The sequence below is a fragment of the Pleurodeles waltl genome, chromosome 9, assembly GCF_031143425.1.
Source record: "Pleurodeles waltl isolate 20211129_DDA chromosome 9, aPleWal1.hap1.20221129, whole genome shotgun sequence".
Taxonomy (NCBI): domain Eukaryota; kingdom Metazoa; phylum Chordata; class Amphibia; order Caudata; family Salamandridae; genus Pleurodeles; species Pleurodeles waltl.
Window position 1 is genome coordinate 382,994,509 of NC_090448.1, and position 16,811 is coordinate 383,011,319.

Genomic DNA, 16,811 nt, shown 5'->3' on the forward strand with positions numbered 1-16,811 from the left:
GCTGCTCTCCACACCTACCCCTATGAGAGATCTGGTTATCTAGAGCCACCTACACTATCACTAAGAGTTGGCTGGACTCAGTACTGGGTGCCTCACCTATAGGTGTACGCCATACACTGAGCCAGCCTCCTACAGACTCTTTCTAGCTGCAGATTCCTTACTGACCCTCAAACCCCACCTGCTTCTGCAAAATATTTTTTCTGCCTAGATAGGTCCCTGTAGGTCCTTAGTATCTGTGCACTGGTCCATCAGCCTTCTGATGTGGCTCTTTGCTTCAGGTGCGGAAATGTCACAAAAAGAAACTGATGTCAGCGTGCTGGGGTGGCACCCATATAGGCATGGCTCACATCACTTCCAGTGTGGGTGATGATGCCGACCCAGAGGAGATCGACGCCATGTACTAGTGTGCAGAGGTACTGCTCAAGATTTTCTGTATCCAGTCTGTCGCTGGGGAATATTCTAAGGTAAGGAATCTGAGGCAAGATTGACCCTCTACCAGATAAGGCGTTACCGAGTATGAGTAACTTGTTCATTGACGGCTAATCTGAATGTACCTTATTCTACTACATTCACACTACTGAAAAGGTCTGTAATGTATCAACTGCAACAGAGTTGGAGCTGGTGTTAAGATGATCTTGGAATCGAAGTGAAAGCAGATGGTGTCACAGCCATAGAACCTTCTGTTGTGTTCACCGTTCAGCACCATTAATAGCCACATTCAGTTGAAATACCTAAGCAGAAAGCAAGATTTTTCCCTAACTAGGATGTGTTTCCTGACCGAAAGGACACAGATGGTACAGATTTTTAAACCTGTTTTTAAATCTCATTAATAATCACTGAGTTTACTTCCCACAGTGACCATCTCGTTCTCATTAAGTTATATAATTTCCCTCTGGTTAAGCTTGTACACTCCTTTAGTTGTGTATTTTATTGCCAATACAGATAACACATAAGGGAGTTTTGTGCTAAGGAGGACTAGGGGTGTTGACCCGCTATTGCGTGCGAGCTGTCACATACTCAAAAAGTTATTTATAGTGTTTTGCAACTTTACTCGCGTTGCTGCATGGAGAAGTGGGCTGCTCCCCCGGCATGGTGATTGACAGCCAACCTGCCTGTCACTGTGGAATGAAGTGCGCATGTCAGTCTGGCCGTTTCTTCAACCTGACGTGCGTAATTCAGCTCTTGTAATTAGCGCTGTGTCAGTGAGCCTGGAGAAACATAGACGCAGCCTCCAGGTCTCTGTTGTGAGCGCTGTGTCTGCCCTTTAACCAATCCGGATGCTGCTGCCATACTGTTGACATATGGAAACAGCATGAAAGCAGCATCAGGAGTGGTTTAGATGACAGGCTACATAGGAGAGAGGCATACACACTTGATTGTAAAGGCATGCGAGCGTGGCGCAAGGAGAACAGGCTTTACTGCTGTTGAGCAGAACAGCTTGGGAATAGCTTATTCAAGAAAACAGGTGGTAAGATGGGAGTGATCTTTGTGTTTAATAATGGTTTAGGTCTGATAAATAATGACGTTAGAAGAAATTATATAAATTAAAGCAGTTAATGGTTAGTGCAGTATGTGCTGCTTCCATGTGACGTGTTGTGTAAGTGTATTCATGCATGGAGCGTGAAAAGTTGACACCTGACTGAATGAGCCTTTGCTGGTGTGCATTCCTCTGTAAAGTTTACCCTTTTTAGATCAGAGCTGTCAGCACGGACTTATTATTATATATCATACATTATATATATATATATATATATATATATATATATATCAAAATATTACATATTATCTGATTATATTTGTCATCAGTGCCCGCCACTTTCAAAAGTCACCAGCTGCCTCTAACACACTGATTCTGGTAAGTATGAGTAAAGCATCTAGATCACCTCCCCATAGATTTCCAGAACACATGATTGATGCCATGATATTGAAAACGTCTCAAATTCATTTTAGGATGATGAAGTTCTTACTTGAAATCTTTTGCTCTCAGGCATGGTAACAAGGTACAGAGACCACCAGGCGAACAAGGAGCATAAGTGTGATATCTTAGGGGTAAAATAATCCATACATACTTATCAAATCAGAACTATTAATTATGTCCCAGATTTTAGCAGTGATAAAACTGGTCCTTCTATTTCAGAGTAGTTAAAAGTGAATTTCTCTTAACCACTCTCAAATGGTCTGTGTGGTGGTTCTACTGTTATTATTGTGCAAGAGGTCTCTGTGTCAGCCTCCCATCATACCTGTTTACATTTTTGCAAGGGTGCAACATGCATCAGCTTACGTTCTTTTTGGTCTTATCCCAAAGATGACAATTCATACTTTCTCCTTCAATAAGTTGGCTTTCTGTGCCCATACAGGTACATCGTAGGTTCTTAACCTTTTGACTTCTGTGGACCCCGACTTATTATTACTGGAACAAAGGGACATCTGGCCTAAACATTGTTGATGGTTTGAACCGCAAAACAGTACACAAAAATACAGAAATAGGCTTTCCATCAAACACATAGACAAACGATAACAGACGTTATTTAATATGCAAACAAATATAAATACAAAAAAACACAAATTTTAATTTTACGGGGAAGGTTGGAGTTTTTCTGCATGCAATTGAAGCCACACATTTTCCACAAATCAACCTGAGGATACCAATTTCATTTTACCCTTCAATTTCAAATTCCTTGAAATTTACAGTACGTTTTACAAATTTTCAATTGTACATTTAGCCATTTATTTATATAAACTTTATTAATCTGTTAATATTATTTCATTTCCTAAACAGTCAAGGACCCCCTGTGAAGGCTTTGCGGACCACTAGGGGTCTCGGGACCACAGGTTGGGAACCTCTGGGCTACATGAATCACTCGTTTGACCTTTCACTAAAAACACCCACACATTTCAACCACTGGTCAGACTTGAGCACAGCACACACTGCAGGAGCACAATTTTATTGAATGCCTGACTGGTGCAAATCCCATCTCAGGAGAGAATACAAGTTGCAGCAGATCATTCGCTGTACATGGACAACACCAGTGGAATGATCTAATCCAAGACAACCATTTCTGAAGACAAATAGTTATTTTATCTTCATTTAAGGTGTATCATAGTTTCAACATACAAGCAAAAGCACAATTAAACAAACACAAGGAAACAAAATATCCGACACCGTGTACACCCCAGTACATTCCGCATTGGAATCAGAGATCAATAGTAGAGCTTTGTGACATCTAAACGGGCACCATGGCGCATTTATGACATTCAAATTCAAACTTTTCATTCTTCTAAAGTTTAACCCTGCAAATGCATAAAATAAATCTCCCTCAAATTGAGGAGCAAAATCATCCCTCTGCCAGTGGTTCTTAGCCTCCATCCTGCACATATATTTGCAGTAGTTACACGTGTTTCATATTTGAGTAGTCCTTCATCATTTTATTACCGTATATTAGAACATTGGAACGTTGGCAGCTCCATTGAAAACAATGGAGTGCTGTGGGCTTTTACTGGCCGGTAAAAGCCCGCAGCGCCAACATTCCAATGTTCGCTTTGTTCACAGCAACAGCTGTGAATAAAGCCTCACGGAGCCCGAGGGTTGTGAGGAATTTGTTTTATTTAATAGAACATTCTGCCCTGAGTGGCAGAATGTTCTAATAGCCTTAGAACCCACCGTAGCGGGCTCTACCAGCTATTAAAGGCCCTCTCCCTTGTTGAAGGCGCGGCCCTTTAATATTTAATAGCCGGTAGAGCCCACTACGGCGGGTTCTAAGGCTATATTCATACAGTGTGTTATTACAGAGGCGACGTGTAAAACTGAACATTTTAAAACGTTCTATAATTGTGAAAGAATTTGAAATTTGAGTCTATAAACGAGGTTGGTAGCATCAGATTACTTTGTGGGTGCAGTACAAGTGCAGCAAACAACATACATATAGTATGGACGTTGGGTGCCCTCTAACTTAGAAAAGCTCCAAACTTCTTTATATTTGAGCTTAAAATAATTAGGTTATCACTCTGTTTGACTGATGATTGTTTCTATATTTCTTGCATTGTGTTGCGGTTCAAAGCATCGAAATTGCTCCATAAATGACTCAGTGGGGGTCCCTGGGTTCCAAAAATGATTTACTGGGGTCCTGGGATTCCAGTAATGATTAAGTGGGGAGCCACGAAAGTCAAAAGTAAGAACCACAACACTAGATGGTTGCCGTAACAAGGGAATTGATGCAGTGTCTCTGTCTTAAACAGATATTTACTGTCAAGTGAAATGCCATTCATTGATGTGAAACGATGATGGTGGGAAAAAGAATGACGCCTGTAGGAATGGAATCATCCTGGTGAATGGAGTGGCAGTGGCAGAAAATGAATGCCACCAGCAGGCTTTGAATGGCTGCCTATAGTTTTTGGTACTGAATAGCAGGACCTAAATGGAACTGGCTTAGATTAAATGATGCTTGCTGTCCCTGGTAGGGATAGAATAGCTGTGGGTGCTCTAGGCTTGCAGAGGATGTTTTTATAATGCTTAATGTCTGTCATGCAGTGGGGTAGTCTGAAGGCACCAAATACAAAAATATTTGTCCTTTTTTAATCTGATTTATTGCTTTTTTCCAGGAGTCCATCAGTGATTTCTACTGGTATTATTCTGGGAAGGATGTCATTGATGACCAGGGCAAGAGGAACTTCTCCAAGGCCATGTCTGTTGCCAAGCAGGTTTTCAACAGCCTCACTGAGTACATCCAGGTAGGAACTGTTGAAGCTCTGTCCCTTTTCCTTTCTTTGCTCCATTATACCTGAACACTTCCCATCAGTCAGAAACACAGCAAATTCCAGCCCCATTTACCTGCCCTTAACCAACAGGGCCAAATACCTCCATAAATTGTCTTAATTAACAGAGCCTATCTCTGATTCCCTGTCCTGGCCCAACAGAGACAACAAAGCTCAGTTCATTTCTCTATTTTTAACGTAAATGCACTGTCACTGGTGTGGCCTACTCTTCCACCACTTAGAACTGTTCAATGAACAAACATCTCACTCAGCTGTCCCCACCCAATTAATGTCATCACCTTTCTACTCCATGTCCCCTCCACTCTTCTTCTCCAATAATGTCATTTCTTATGATGATTATCCTTGATAAAAAACACCCTCTCTCAACTCCCCTTAGTAACACCTTCTTTTAGAAGCCTTGATAAACCACCTGTCTTAGCAACCCTTAGTTACATCCCCTGCACAAAGTAATCATTGGTAACACCATCTTCTGTAACCTTCACTTGATAATGCCACCTCAAATACTATGCTCTTGGTAATGTGTTCTCCGACTTTCCCTTAGGTATTGCACCTCTTCTAGTCTGCCAGTGTAAATGACACATCTTTTTGCTGTTTTAGACAATGCTTTGTTCTCTCAATCCCACTTGAAATATCTTTCTGATGAATACTTCTAACCACAGATTCCTCACCTTGTGAATGTTCCCAGGCAATAGACTGGATCCAAAAGGTTTTCATAGCAACTCCCTTGTGTGTCACTAGGTGGCGTTGTATGGCTACTCCATTTTCTCTGTGCCTTCCAATGCGGATCCGGAGGTCGTTCTCTCGGGTCAGTCAGAATTTACAGAAATGTCTTTAAAAAAATGTCCACTGTATAAGGGCCATTTTAACTCTCCTAAAGCAATAGAGTTCAAACCGTGTAAGAACTACAACAAAGAGATGTTGGTGACGGATCCTCAGGAAGTCTGTCTCTGATGTGTGGGGGCTCCAAGCATGTTCAGGGGTTGTATCACAAATTCACAAAGATGAACACAAATGCCACCCAGGGCCGTGAGGCCAAGTTGTATGTCACACATATGATGGCTCAGATGCACTCTAACTCCAAAGGCAGATCTCATGAACGCTTGTCATTGAAACTGAGATCTTCGGGTAAGTACAAAAGTAATAAAAGCACAAAAAAGTCAAAACATGGTTGTACTAGTTCTACCACTTCCACCATTTGTAGTGGTGCGACGCCCTGGGTACCTCCGAGCTGCAAACTCAATCTCCCACCCTGGAAACAATTCTTGTTCTCCTCTCTATTTAACCTGACTTCCCCACCTTGCAACACATAGGAGTATTTAGGAAGGCTATGGACTCATCCTTAACAACTCTGACTTTTCCCACGCAAGCGTAACCAAGCTTGCTGGAACAATCAATGTTTTTTCTGTGCCTTAACCACACATGTGCTAAACCACGCAGATGCGTAGTTAAGGCACAGAAAAAGCCATGCGTTGTTCAGGAGAGGACACAGTGAGGTAAGTAGCGCTGGTGCAGGAGTGGATTAAGGGATTGAGGTGGGTTGGGTCGGGTTGGTATTTTTTTTTAAGGGGCGGGATGGAGGGTTTGGGTATTTTTTTAAGCCTGGGGAGGGGTCAGACTATTTTTAATTTTTAGGGTCAGGAGTGGAGGGGTTTGGGTATTTTTGTTTTAATTTAGGGCTTAGAGTGGGGGAGGGGGTGTTTATATTTAAAGAGATGGGGAAGGTTTAAGGAAGGACAGGAGGAGGGAAGAGAGAATAGGAGAAAAGATCGGGAAATGATGTGGTGAGGTAAGTGGTGTTGGCAGGGTTGGTGGGTAGTTTTTAGCAGTGGGGTGGTTTTAGGGTTTAGGGTGGGTGGAGGGTGTCGGAGTACTTTAGTTTTTAGGGGTAGGGCGTGGGGTATTTTTTTTAGGGCTCAGGGTGGGTGGGGGCAAGGTACTTTAGTTTAATGGATGGGGGTCGGCAGAGTTTTTGTTTTAGGGTTTAGGGTGGGTGGGGGGTCTGGGTAGTTTACTTATAAGGGGGAAGGTTTTAGTGCTCAGGGTGGGTGGGGGTATCAGTAGTTTAGTTTTTAGGGGTGGGGTAGTGTTTTTTTTAGGGCCGGTGGGGGGGTCAGGGTAGTTTAGTTTTTAGGGGTGGGTTGGGATCATTTTTGTTTTTAGGGCTCAGGGCAGTTGGGGGGTATCAGTAGTTTAGTTTTTAGGGGTGGGGTAATTTGTTTTTTAGGGTTCAGGGCGTGGGGGGTCATGGGTACTTTAGCTTTTAGGGGCATTGATGGGGGTTGGGATAGTTTTTTGTTTTAGGGCTCAGGGTGGCTAGGAGGGTCGAGGTAGTTTAGGTTTTAGGGGTGGGGTAGTTTGGGGCCTCAGAGGGGGTGTGGGGTTTGCATGACAGAACCACGCATGCTGTTTTGCATGCTGTTTCCACACATGCCTTTACTAGTCATGCTTTTACAACAAAATTTGTTGTAAAGGCATGCATGGTAACGGCATGCATGGAAACAACGAGATTGTGGTTGTGACTGCATTGTTAAGGCGTGCGTTGTTCCAGCATGCATGGTTCCATCATACAACTGATCCTCGGTGCCCAAAAGAATCCCTCTAGCCCACCTTCGGCCCCTAAGGGTCCGATGTTGCCTTCAGTCGGTCTACTGCCAGTGGATCTGACCCCAGGGTCTGATTGTGCTACTTGACCTCATTCAGAGGTCAGCCACAGCTTTGTGCTTGACACGGGCACTAATGCCACCTACGCCGAAGGGGAAGCCAGTGATCCTGTTGGGTTCAAAGCATATCCAGGGCGACCTCCATCAGCATCGCACCAACCTTGCAAATACCACACTCTGACCCTGAGTCACCCCCACAAAGATTTCATGAAGGTGAAGATGATGACGATAGGAGTACACCATACAATGATGAAACTTTAGATTTCTGGGAAACAAGTGGCTTTTACACCGCTTGACACTGGCCTTTACTCACCTTTGCCTAATGTGGTTACAGAAGAGTCTGCCTCCAATGCTACTGTCATTAGAAGAGAAGCAGTTCTGGACTCCAGTCTGCCCACCGCTGAGGTCAAGACCGTTGTTTTAACTGAGGTCCTCCACTCAGGACAGATAAAGCAGGAACCTCCCCTTCCCATCAACAAGGCCCTCACAAACACTGTGTTGGGTGCACCTGGCAAAGCAAAGATCTTGCCCTCTAGAGAACAGGCAGATTCCAAAGCAGCACAGGCCTGCCCAAGGGGATCCTGCCTGCCTCCTGCAGCACCTTTTACTGGCTGTACATGCTTCCACTAGTGTATTGAACCCCAGCTGTTCCTGACTACATCCCCAGGCAGAGAGTTGAACCTCATAGAGAATGTCATACAGAGATTGTTTTCCTTGATTAGCCTTGCTCTGATATTGGTCGACACCAGCTTTCTCCTGGGGAGGTACTCGCATGCATTGTAGCATATTGTGGTGGGCATCTTGCAAACAGTCCAAGATTATTTTCAGTCTAACCTTTAGTGCCTAATACAAGATGGCTGAGATGCATTGAAGTACATCATAAACCAGGCCTGGACATTACCAACTGCCTGGGTAGAGGAGTCAGTTTCAGTGTGGTGCTTTGGCAGCACGCTTGCTTGTGCTTCGCTGGATTTTCCACTAATGTCCAACAGTCACTGATGGACAGGCTAGTCAATGGCACTACTCTTTGGAGAAAAAACAGACTCAGCCCTAGAGCGCTTTAGGGGAAGCAAGGTACCAGCACACTTTCCTGGGCTGGCACCACCTGTGCAGCAGTTTTCCCACCAGTTTCGGCCCTTTCAAGCCTTAGGAAGGGGATATGTGCAGAGACAATATCAGAACATACCTCAACAGCAACTGGCCCCTAAACCTTTTGAGGCAGAGGCCAGTGTTCTGGCCGCCAGCGTCCAGGCTCCCAGGTGCAAAAATCTACCCTAAGTGCTACCCCTCCTTCCCGCAGCTGCTACAAAGCCACTTTAGGTAGTTTTAAGCAAACAAGGGAAACCTGAGAATCAATAGGGACATTGGGTAATTGTAGTAAATGAAAACAATGGTCCCTGAATAAACAATGGCATACAGTAATTATAACTAAATGGCAATTTAATGCAAAGGATACAGAACAAAATATGACAATGAAGTGGGTGCTAGTGAAAAACTTGTGTGGTGCTCTCTTAGGTGTGATACATATGTTTAATAAGAGGGAGCACTGTGTGTATCATGTAGCCAAGAATAACACTTCCACTAACTTATAGTACAGAGCATTAGGGGCCCACGATTTAATCAACAGCATTTTGATCCTGTGAGAAATATGGGATAATTATCAGGACTCAAGAGAAAGAGATCAAGTGAAAGATCAAAGCACTGAAACGTGCATGAGTCAACACAGTCACTAATGATATTGGAGCAAAGCGTGATGGGCAGGAGGAACCAGGTGGAGTATTCCACCTTGCGCTGTATAGTCCATGGATGCCCTGCAGTCAAGGAAGATGTCACAACAGCTCCCCTTCATTGGAGACCTCTTGTGCACAATAATCTTCAGAGTCTTCACTCTGCCTCAATGAATAGTCGACATTTGTGCTATGGATTGGGCTATGGTTCCAATGTTTCAACCTTACACCTGGATCTCAGTGAGAGGTTCTCTGAGACTTCTTGGCCTCTTGCATCCTGCTTGTGGATCACACCAGGTGGCACATACAGGCTCTCTAGTGGGATCAGAAGTCTCAGTGGACTCAGCGCCAAGGGAACCTTTCAGATTCCATTCAGGTGTTGGAGAAAACTGTGAAAGATCTGCAGTGTTGTTTGCTAGGCTGCATTTGGACTGGTGGGAGACTCCTCTCCCTGCACCACCCAGAGCTTACGATTGGGATGCCCACCTTGTTGCTGGGTTAGGGAAGTCACCTGGGAGAGGCGGCAATCAGAGGACTTTGATCTTTGGCGGAGCACACCTCCACAACAACTTGTTGGAGTTATGGCTGATTTGCTTGGCATCCAGAGCATCCCTTCAGACTATCAAGGGGGAATGAGTGCAACTTCTCACAGAGAACACTACCGCTGTGTGCTACTGCAGCAAACAGGACAAAATGTCATGGGTCTGGTGCCTCTGGAAGTGGCTCAGTGTTCAGAGCATCTTCCTGGTTGTACTGGGGCCTAACAGGATATTTAACACCAGGGAAGATTAACTCAGCCAACATTGCCTAGCTGTTCAAGAATGGTGGCTGCACTCAAATGTGGCACTGGGCTTGGCCCTCCTGTGCACCTTCCCACCCTTTACCTCTCCTGCCCAGAATTCTAAAGAAGATCAGGAACAGAAGTTCCCATGTCATCCTTGAGGCTCAGGGCTAAGCAAGAAGAGTGTGGTACCTGGAACTTCTGGCTGGAAGTATCTGTTCTCCGATTCAACTGCCCTTTTGGGAGGACATCCTTCACAAAAGCAGGTCAAGGTCCTGCACTCAAGCCTGCACAACCTATCCTCCATGTGGGGACTGGAGATTGAGCTTCAACAGTTGATCGCTTTTGATCTTTCTCCTGAAGTACTTGGTGTTATACTGGCAGCAAGATATCCCTCTACTAAAACTGTTTATGCGAGCCACACGAAGACATTTGTTGTAACATTCAGCCTTTGCAGGCACCGCCAGCAGATATACTACTGTTTTGTTTGCTTTGGCCTAGCAAGGCCTTGCAGTGGCAACAGTTAAAAGTTATTTATCAACTATTTTAACATTTTTACAACTATCCGGTCAGCCATCTCTTTTCAAATAACCAGTTGTGATACGCTTTTTGGAAGGGCTTATTCGCATGTTCCCACCAACACATTTTGGGATGCCACAGTGTGATCTCAAATTCCTGATGTGGGACCTATTTGAACCAATGCAGAGCTGTTCTCTATGACTATTGATACTGAAAAAAAAAATCATTATTACAATCACTTGTGTTTGTTAAGTGATTGAATTGCAGGCTTTATCTGTCCGGCAGCAGTATACTAATTTCTCTCCAGACATAACTGGTTGTTAGAATAAAGGCTGCTTTTCTTCTGAAGGTTGTCACACCCTTCAGCATAGGGCAGCTGCCGGAAATTGGGTTACTGGGTGAGAGGAGTTCTCAAGCAGCAAACACAATTTCTGTCAGTGTGAAGTCACAGCAAACCCCAAATTAACCTGTGCTTAACTCCTTGGTAGCTTGGGACAAAAGCAGTCAGGCCTAACTTAGAGGCAATGTGTAAAGTATTTATGCAGCACTTTAAACAGTAATAAATTGAAAAACAGGAAAAATCCCACACCAATTTAGAAAAGTAGAGTTAAATTTAATAAATTATTTGTCACCAAATCAACATAACTCCAATCAGTAGAACTTGAGTTATTCAATTTTAAAGATTTCAGGTAAGTAAAGCGCTTACAAGCACAAAACGAGTATCTGGTAGTACAAGACTAGGTGAAAGTCACAAGTTCAGGTCAACCTCAATGGGGCACAGGCCGGATACACAGTTCAGGTTAGTCTCGCTGAAAGAGTTACCTTTAAAGTCCAGCACGAAGAGTTCTATACACGATGGAAGGGGCCGTGTCCTGACTAATAAAGTACCAATCTAGAGATCTGCACACTGGCATATTCTGATTTTGGAGGCTTCATGTCCAAAGGCGTGGACAGGGATCAGAAAGAAACTGACATCAGTGCTTGAAAGTGGCACAGATATAGTGGGCCGAACGTCACATCCAGGGTGGGAAGAACCCAACTCGGAGCCTCACAATGCCACCTTCTGATAAGCACGAGGGTCGTTATAATAAACTTCTGGATCCAATCTGTTGCCTGGGGAAATTCACAAGGTGAGAAATCTGTGTTTAGAGAATCCACCAGAAAGAGCGTTACTGAAGGTGAGTAACTTTTTCATACTTGCCCTTGGTAACGTCATCAGCTCTCTTTTGCTACCGTTAATGATGCTCACTCTTCTCCCCACAGGGTCCATGCACTGGGAACCAGCAGAGTCTAGCCCACAGCCGCTTATGGGATGCCGTGGTTGGCTTCCTCCACGTGTTTGCCCACATGATGATGAAACTCGCTCAGGTACAGTCACCTCTTCCCACAGCAATGGCTAAAGGTACACAATGGATTTCTGCTGCTGATGGGCCTGCAATCTCTTGGTTGATCCAAGCTGAATGGCTTCCAATAGGCCTTATATCCCATGCCACACTGCATTCTGGAGGCCAACTCCCAATACAAAGAGATGAAGGTGCATGGCGTTCCTAAAACGAAGCTCCAGGTGTCATAGTTTCCAGAAGTGCCCAGGCCACCTAGTAATTTGTTATTATTTGTTTTATTTTCTATTTATGAGTTTACCTAAGAAAGTATGCTCAGAATTGGCACCTTTTAAGACAACCCAACAAGTAGATCATTCTTCTAGGGGAGTCCCTCTGGGCGCGTAAAATCACACCACTCTTCTCATCTAACTTTTGGTACTAATTCTGAACCGCTGTCTAACTCGTCTGTGACACACCGGCTGTACCTTCTGGGGTTTGTTGTTCTATGGGTTCATTTTTGTATTCCCGCTTCCAACCTTCCTTTATGAATCTGCCCTCTCTTCCCAGCCCCACTTTCCATGCACTACGGAGTTTGTCTCACAGGGTGTAGACCAAAACCTGAATTTTCCAAGCGGTGTACCCTAAATGTGCTCACAAAACAATATGCGTGCAGCACTTGCCTTTCTTCTTGTCACCAGCTTAAAATCTTTGGAAATCCAGTGGCGGTTGCCATTTGTTATTCCCTAAAATCAAAACGTTTTTATTGTGGGGGAAGTTACATAAGTGAGAAAAAATACACCACTATTTCCTTTGATTGTGCGCACCCACGCATACACGCTCGTACACGCACACACGCACTTATCCCCCACCCCACTTGCAGAGAGAATGGTCTTGGGATGTGGATCTTAACAGGGCATAGCACTTCTGTCTATTTTTTATGACCAGTTAGCCTTTGAACAATGGATCTGTTTAAAAAAGGCATTCCTAGGATTTTACGCAAGCTCAGGTAAAGTGGGCACAGAGACTTTCTGAACTGCCAACGTTTTTTGGAGATTTACAAATAAGAACTTGTGGAGCACACAAATGTACACGTACTTGACTGTCTATTCTGATGGAGTAAAAGATTTACGAGCAGTAACAAGAAGTACAATAAAAGAAAAAAAATATATTTTTTTTTAATACAAGAAGAAACAAAAAATAAACAAGTAATACAACTAGCAAAAAAAAAAGGCTGAACCCTGCAAAAATAAGCAAGACTGTTCTTGGATGGACTTTTGTTTGGTTTCACTGTTCAATTGGCTGAACTCTGTAAATATAATTGTATAATTGTATCAGCATTTAGATGGACCCATTGTTGACTTATTTGTTCAAACAGGTTGCATTTTTCTATATCAACATATTTCAACGGTGCTGTAATATGGTCAACATGGGATTTATTTTGAGATAAATATAACTATGTTAATTAAATAAGCTTTATTTGTACTTGCCACATACTAGTTGTACTACTTGTTTATTTTTTGTTTCTTCTTGTATTTAAAAAAAAATAATTGTTTTCTTTTTTTGTAATTCTTGTTACTGCTCGTAAATCTTTGAATCCATCAGAATAGACAGTCAAGTACGTGTACATTTGTGTGCTCCACAAGTTGTTCTTTGTGTGGCCATATTAACTGGGGTAGGTGTTTTTTCTATCCCAGTATACTTATTTGGCAACAGATACGTTTAGTAGTGTATGAGCACCAATACTATGTTCACTAAAAGTACAGGAAGATGTGGCCTCTATAGGGTCATTGTTGCCAGAATTGTTTTTTCAAAACTTTTTGGGAGATTTGTAGGTCTGGCAGTAGCCAAAGCCTTTTGATTTTAATTATGTATAATATAGTGAGTTATTAGGCCTTCATCCAGCCCTCATCATTTATTGATCTGTTATTGTGTCGGTCCCTTTTTTCTTCCATGCAATACAGCTTACAGCATGAGGCAATGGTCGGCCCATTTCAGTCATTGGCTAACTTCAATATGAGTGACGGAATTCTGCCCATTCACACAAAGCATAGCACACACAAAGTAGTCCTCGTAAGTGCCAGGGCTACTTTTGCAACGTGTGCTTTTTGAGACCAGAAATTAATACTTTTTGCCAATGTTGTTTTAGACTGATAAGAACTGACAACTTCCCCAACAATAAATGTTTGCAAAAACCACGACGAAACAAACATTGACGAAGCCAAAAGGCTGACTGTTATCTGCCAGACCTAGTGGCTTTGCCAAAGCTTGTTGTGAGAGGATCTCATGACACATTTGTTATTCATTTGCAACAACAGTGGCCCTTCAAAAGGTAGTGTTTGAAGACAGCCAGGCTCTGACCCTATGGCAGTCCGTCTCCCTGCCCCCCCCCCCCCCCTACCCCTGCCACCAACCAACAACCCGAATCCCTTCCCGCATAAACAAAATAAAGGAAGCGTGGAAAGGGCATGCACTTCGGAAAAAATACAAAAATGCTGTTAAAAATGTTTCTAAATGACATTTTTATTCTGATGTGTAACAGATGCCCAAAGGTGGAGGACTGCGAAATGGAGTAAGACACTTTCTGTCATACGGCTGTCATTTGATACCCCTAATGTTTGCGTCCATGTTCTTTCCTGGCCCTCTGTTTTTGTAGCTGACGCCTGTCGTCCTTCTTTATATCTTTCTTCTTTCTCTCTCCGTTTTGTACGCCAACACAAGCCAGAGCTTTGTGAAGCGATAGACACTCATCTTTCGAGAATATTAGTTAGCGTTGTCCTTTTATAGCTGATCCCACTCTGAACCCTAATAAAAATCCAGTTGTATCTATACATTTTTGTGGTATCTGAGCTGCTAGAGGTATGCGTTTTCAAAACGCATCTCCACAGAATACTAAGTAGAGTCACTTAGTAGCAGTGGTCACTTTCTAAAATGCCTGTGACTTTTTGGTGCCTCTTGTAGAATTAATTTCCCAACACCCAGTAATTATCGGTTGTTGCGACAGGAAATTCAGGAAATGACTCGGCTGCTTTGAAGTCACCACAATATCACAGGCGTTTTAGAAAGAAAATGTTATGTACCTGTAGTCCTGGACCTGCATCGTAGGAATCGCCTTTAAAGTCATAAATCCTTGAATAATTCCGTTGCTTACGCGGACCCCCGAAACACCTTTCTGTGGACGTATGTCATAGAAATAATATTTCTGAATGACTTTATACATTAGTTCATGTATAATCATAGACAGTGGGAAACTATCAGAGATATATCATTTATATCCTGAATGTCCAGACAGTTGCCATAGTATGTCAAAATTGGGCTGACCATCTGTTATGCAGAAACACTTTAAACGTTTTGTACATGAAGAAAAAAATGCATCCTGATAGACGTACACTAAGAGCAGAGAAAAAAGAGGCCTGTCCCTTTCAGAACCTGGGAGGCTCCCTCTCCCATGACTTCGATGGAAATTCGTACGATGCATAAACAAGCTTACAGGTATATAATGTTTTCTTTTGAAAAGGCCTGTGGTCTTGTGCCGATTCTTATGGAATTATTTTCTGATCACATAATAATTAGCCACTGGTTACGACAGAAATTTCAGGAAATGACCTGCCTGTTGTGTCACAACTTGTATAATCATGCTATATTATTTTTATTAGTATTGCTAGGGATTCTGAGTGCAATAGCTTATGCATTGCCACAGCTGGGCATCCTGGATTGCTCTTGGTGGTACAGTTTAGATCTCTGTGGATGTTGCATTGTTGAAAGACGCAAAGGTCCTCATTTATGGGGTTTTGACATAGTGCAGCGCAAGTCACCTTACTGCGCCACCCTATGTCAAAGTGAACGAGCAGGAATGCACCATATTTACGCAATATGGTGCATTCCTGACCTTTTACCCTGCACTGGCACCATTTCAGCAGCTTAGCACCAATGCAGACACCCTTGCACAATTGTGCAAGGGTGCCTGTGTTGTCAGCAGGATTGTTTTTGTGCAGGAACGGGCACCTTCCCGCACAAAAACAATCCTGGGAGGCTTTTTGTTCTTTCTATGTGTGCTGCAGAATGCAGCACATGTGGAAAGAGGGAAAAACAAGGAGAAATAAAAATATTTCTCATTACGCCTCACCCTGGGAGGTGTAAGGTTTTGGCGCATCCCCAGGTTTACGTGGTTTTGTTAATGTGGGGGAGTGTCAAAAACCATGGGTGTTACGTGAAACACCCACAACAACGCCAATAGAACTCCTCACAAGCACAGAGTAAGGCAATGCAACTTTATTACATATCTATGAGGCCACTCAAAGCCATGCAAAGTGGCTTTGCGTGACCTCATAGATATAATTTTATAGTCTGCACCGCCGAAGCATCACAAAAAGTGACGCTTCAGCAGTGCAAAGGGCTCATAAGGATGCCCCAAACACCCTCAGGAATTGGTGTGGTATATTATGTGGCGTATGCAGGTTGGTATGACCTCCTGTGCATTTTTGTGGATGTGTAGTTCATATGTGGGTTGTGAAGCATGCCGTTAATGTGCTCGTGTGACAGAAGCCATGTTAAACTGCTGAGAGATGCAAGCGTTGGAGTTGAGGCTGGAGAAATTGAATCTCTGCTGCTAAAAATGTTCTTGTTATCACTGTGTTCAGCAGTAGGTAGGTGTGGTCTTGTCCTGAGCTGGATGAGGTGTCCTATACTTTACAGACCTCTTTCTTGTGACTCTGGCACTCTCTAAAACCATTTCCCTGTCTTTTGTTTCTCTCTTGCTTCTTCCATCCCTGTACCCAGAGTAACTGTTCTTCTAATGCCCGTCTCCTCTATAAGCCTTTGTGTGGTGGCGGCGGCTGGAGATGCTCTCCCTCGTCAATGCTTTCTTTGTGGCTGACTGTGGTCAGCCCGCTTCCTTTGCTGATCTTTATTGGTTAAAAAGGAGGGGGGAGAAAAGACATCCAAGGTGTAAAGCCGAGCTTCTTAGTTCCACCGCACATATGAGTGCTGTATGTGAGCGATGAGGTACACAGGAAGTACACATAACCATTAC

The 16,811-nt window shown here is 43.4% G+C and overlaps 1 protein-coding gene across 8 annotated transcripts in view; it reads left to right on the plus strand.

Annotated features, from left to right (window-relative positions):
- RYR1 (ryanodine receptor 1) overlaps nucleotides 1-16,811 on the plus strand; it is a 1,068,376-nt gene that overhangs the window by 891,383 nt on the left and 160,182 nt on the right. For 4 of the 8 annotated variants that reach the window (XM_069206982.1, XM_069206985.1, XM_069206984.1 and 1 more), the window contains 3 exons: nucleotides 4,600-4,728; nucleotides 11,724-11,828; nucleotides 14,322-14,351. In XM_069206982.1, the coding sequence (XP_069063083.1) occupies nucleotides 4,600-4,728; nucleotides 11,724-11,828; nucleotides 14,322-14,351 (264 nt within the window). The remainder of the gene's footprint in view (nucleotides 1-4,599; nucleotides 4,729-11,723; nucleotides 11,829-14,321; nucleotides 14,352-16,811) is intronic. The other 4 variants (XM_069206986.1, XM_069206988.1, XM_069206987.1 and 1 more) reach the window with 1 other exon arrangement.